Here is a 4,282-nt window from a genome sequence, read left to right on the forward strand (position 1 = left end):
AGAATTATAATGATAGTGTTTCATTCAAAATAGAAATATATAAGTTGATTTATAACTATATATAAACATCATAATCAAACCGAAAGCACAAACGAAAGCTTTATAACTCTAAAAAAAAAAAAAAAAACCGAGAGGATACAACTCCAAAATCTAGATATAGAGCCTTCAAAACTTTATATATCAACCCAATTACTTCATTCTGTTCCTTTTTGGTAAAACATTTGTTTAATTTGAATCTGATTGTTAGCTAGATATTGACACCATTACATACACATTGATACCATTCTATGCCTAACATCTTGTTAATTTTTGAGTTGATCTTGTTAACATGTTGACAACTGTTTTATTCACATATTTTTAAATTAAAATATCTAATTATTATGTTCTATGTTTTGAAGGTCTAACTCAGTTCCTGTGATTTCCAAATTTTGAAGTAGAAGTTTATCCAGCATAACAGTATATGAGAGTTAACATACATTCTGTTCAGTGTCATGGTGACAAAGAATATAATAAATGGTCATATAAAACTCTAAATACACTGAAAAAAGAAAATTAATCCCTCCCCTCCATCCACAGGGAGACGTGAGTATTACTTCCTCAGGAACACAGTCAGTAGGTGAATCTGAATCTCTAATACCACTGTCTATGTTTCTTTTAAATACATCATTTAAAAAAGAAATTCAAACTATATTTCATTTCTCTGTCAAATTATAGTGTTGATTATATTTAACTAGGCATGAATTATGCTGAAGAACTTAGAAGAGGTGGAATTTCCTTGATTATTTAATTGTAGATTACATATGTATGAAGGATTTATAGTGCATGATTGTAGTTCTGAGTAAACATTAGTATAATAGATTGCAAGATACACACTTCTGAATTTATTCTGGTACACTCATTAGTAACTAATGCTACTACCACCTTAAAACTGTGTAAGTTTGTCCTCCTTGTTTTACATATTCAAAATGCATCCAAGGGAATATCCAGCAAAGAATTTTGTCCATGAGTTTCCAATAACCTACCCTCCATTGCTTCCAAAACATGATGGGACCAATAACACTTCCAAGCCCAAAAATAAATCCTAGTTCCACACTTAAAAAATTCCAATCAATTAAACAAGATAACTTTCTACTTCTACATGCTGGCTGTGGATGCAATTCCTGCTTTTTATCATATGCTTTTCTAGTCAACAGAGGTCCATATAATCCGTCGTTTCCTTTAAAGGAAGAATCGTCAAATGACTGAAGTTGAGTGCCTGTTGGAATCTTCCCCGCGAAATGATTGAATGAGAGGTTCAAGTAAGAAAGGAATGACAGACTTGCAAGTTGCATGGGAATTTCACCAATCAAAGAGTTATTTGAGAGGTCTAATGACTCCAACTGTTTCAAGTTTCCAATAGAAGATGGGATTTCACCTGAGAGACAATTGTTTGAAAAGTTGAGAACATGAAGTGCTTTGAAGTTCATCGTCGCTTCTGGTATTTTACCTTCAAAATGATTGGATGATAAATCAATGGCTGTGAAGATTGTTAGAATCTTAATCAACTCCATTTGTTGACCTTTATTGGAAATTGTCACACTATCCTGATAATATGATTCCTCGTTCGCCTGAGAATGGATAAAGTCTGATCGAACATTATTTTCATCATGCATAAATCGTTCCCATTTGAAATACTTTTCAAGTAGTTTTCCATTGAAATTGTTGAAAGCAATGTCGACAATTTGAATCATTTTCCACGGCTTATTTTCTAGTGAATGTGAACATTCTAAGGAACCATGAAGTTTGTTGTTCCGCAAAACCAATACACTAAGTGTTGGTATATTCTTCACGAAGCATGGATAACCACCAACAATTTGATTTGATCCAATATCCAATACCTTTAATGATGAGCAATGGGAGAGAGACTTGGGAATTGGCCCATGTAAGAGATTTTCATGGAAGTTCAAAGTCCTTAAGGCACAAGATGGTGGAAACATATCTGGTATGGGGCCGGTGAGATTGTTCTTTCTTAAATTTAATGCCTCAAGGATACGAGTCATTGTCATTAAACATGGAGGAATTGTTCCAGAAATGTTGTTGAAGGAAATATCAAGCACTTGAATATTTGAAGCTCTGCAGAGGGAATGAGGGATGTTTCCTTGTAAATTATTATTTGAAAGAGATAGAAACTTTGTGGAAGACAGGTAATTGCCAATATCTTGTGAGATAACTGAAAATTTGTTTGTTGAGTAATCCAAATAATCAGAAGATTTAGAAAAAACTGGTATTGACCCCTGAAGTTGGTTGTTATGAAGGTCTAATATCCAAATGGAAGTAAGATTTTGCATAGGTCCTTCCAAGTCGATAAAAGAATTGTGAGAAATATTAAGGACTTGAAGATATGGTAGTTTCCAAATCCAATTTGGTACTATTCCATGAATCTGGTTATCTGAAAGGTCTAGAATGGTCAATCTGGATTGGTTTATCAAGAAACTAGGGATAGTTTTCAAGTTGCAGGATGCCAATCTTAGAACGTCAAAGTTGGGAATCGTAGACAGATCAACATTTGAACCTTTTCCATTGATTATTGATAAGTTGTTGTATGAAAGGTATAAACTAGTTAAGTTTTTGAGCTCAAAAAGTTTATCTAGTTGGAGGGATTCATTAAACTTGTTAGACGAAAGGTCAAGTGAATAAAGTGAACCGAGCTGAACAATGGATATTGGAAAAGGCCCTGATAAATCATTGCTGCTTAAATCAAGAATGTTCAATGAGGAAGACATGATTGTGAATTCTTCTAATATACTAAATTGGTTGAATGAAAGCCGAAGCTCTTGTAATAATGGGAGTCTAAATAGGAAGGAAGGGATGATACCGTTCATAGAATTGTTAATTAAGTAAATAGTGACAAGATTCCGCAATCTTTTAACGTCTAAGAAGGGAATAGGACCAGTGAATTTGTTAGATGACAGATCCAAGTAACTGAGGTGTGTGAGGTTTGACAATGAATTTGGAAGGGTTCCATTAAATTGACAAAAAGAAAGATCCAATTCAGATAACTGCCTCAAGTTGCCAATAGAGCTAGGTAATGGTCCAGAGAAGTTTGTGTCACTCACTCTAATTCTATGAAGAGATTCACTTAGTGAGTAGTTTGGAAATGAACCACGGAGATTTTCGTTGGAAAATAAGTCAATCACAGACAATGTTCCAATCTGAAAGATCTTCTGTGGAAATGTACCGGATAATGCACAAAATGCAAGACTGAGGGTAGTCAAGTTTTTAAAATTTGCAAATGTTTCAGGAACTGGGGATGAAAAATAGTTCTCATCAAGAATAATGACTGATAGGTTCTCTAGTTTTGTTAGGGAAGAATCAAGGGGACCTAATAGACCACAGGAAGACATGCTCAATTCTTGTAGGTTTCGCAACGGCAACAAAGCATTGATCCATTCATGTCCCTTAGCTGATATACTTACACTATCTAGATACAATTGCCTTAGTTTTGTCAGATTTTGCACAAGCTTTTGTAGATTTTGGTGGCTAATTGTCAGCCTTTGCAATAAAAAATAGCCAGGAGAAGAGATATCAAGAGTAACCAACCTTATAAGCTGGGAAATTTCTATTGGAATCTTCCCGTGAAATCTAGCATCTGTAAGATTCAGATATGTCAACTTCTCCAGCTTGTTGAATGCTGATGGAATGGAAGAATTGAAATTGTTAAAAGCCAAGTTCACTTTTTGGAGATGTTGGAGACCAAATAGACTGCTTGTATTTTCAAATCCACCATAGATATATTCTGCACTCAAGTCAAGGCCAATAACATGTCCTTCACTGTCACAAGTTACACCACTCCAGTTGCAGCATGCAATGCTTTGATTCCACATCCTCAGTTTGCTTGAACTTTCTACCTTGAACATGAGACTATTCTTTAATTGGAGTAGCAATGATTCTTGATCATCAAGACATTTGGCAGAGGCTAAAGAGATTTGGAAAGTGATATATATGCAGTAGCAGAAGAGAAGAAAGGAAAACAATGAAAGTATTGTAATTCTCATTGTTGTTTACTCTTGGTGATAACCACAACAAAAATGGTTGTGTTATAAAGGTTTAGAAACAACCTTCCCTGAGTGGAACAAGTCCAAAGTTAAGGGAAATTTCGTTGAACATGATCCATGAAGTTGCTGCAAAGTCAACTATGCCTTGCATTATTTCAAACTAAAAGTACTAGGGTGCTTTTCAAAATCTTATCTATGACCCTACAATTTTCTTTTCCAATTTTGGATTACTGAAAGTCAAAACAAAG

General features: G+C 34.5%; 1 protein-coding gene across 1 annotated transcript; it reads right to left on the reverse strand.

Annotated features, from left to right (window-relative positions):
• Positions 1-770: 770 nt before the first annotated feature.
• Positions 771-4,037, reverse strand: LOC11419248 (receptor-like protein 7). Its single transcript, XM_003604755.3, has one exon. It carries the CDS (start codon positions 4,032-4,034, stop codon positions 915-917), a length of 3,120 nt encoding a protein of 1,039 aa, XP_003604803.1. The 5' UTR covers positions 4,035-4,037; the 3' UTR covers positions 771-914.
• Between the last annotated feature and the right edge of the window lie 245 nt (positions 4,038-4,282).

Source organism: Medicago truncatula, chromosome 4, assembly GCF_003473485.1.
Source record: "Medicago truncatula cultivar Jemalong A17 chromosome 4, MtrunA17r5.0-ANR, whole genome shotgun sequence".
Lineage (NCBI taxonomy): Eukaryota > Viridiplantae > Streptophyta > Magnoliopsida > Fabales > Fabaceae > Medicago > Medicago truncatula.

Excerpts from the sequence above, each read along its gene's own strand:
- LOC11419248 (XM_003604755.3), bottom strand. The coding sequence starts at position 4,034 with ATGAGAATTACAATACTTTCATTGTTTTCCTTTCTTCTCTTCTGCTAC.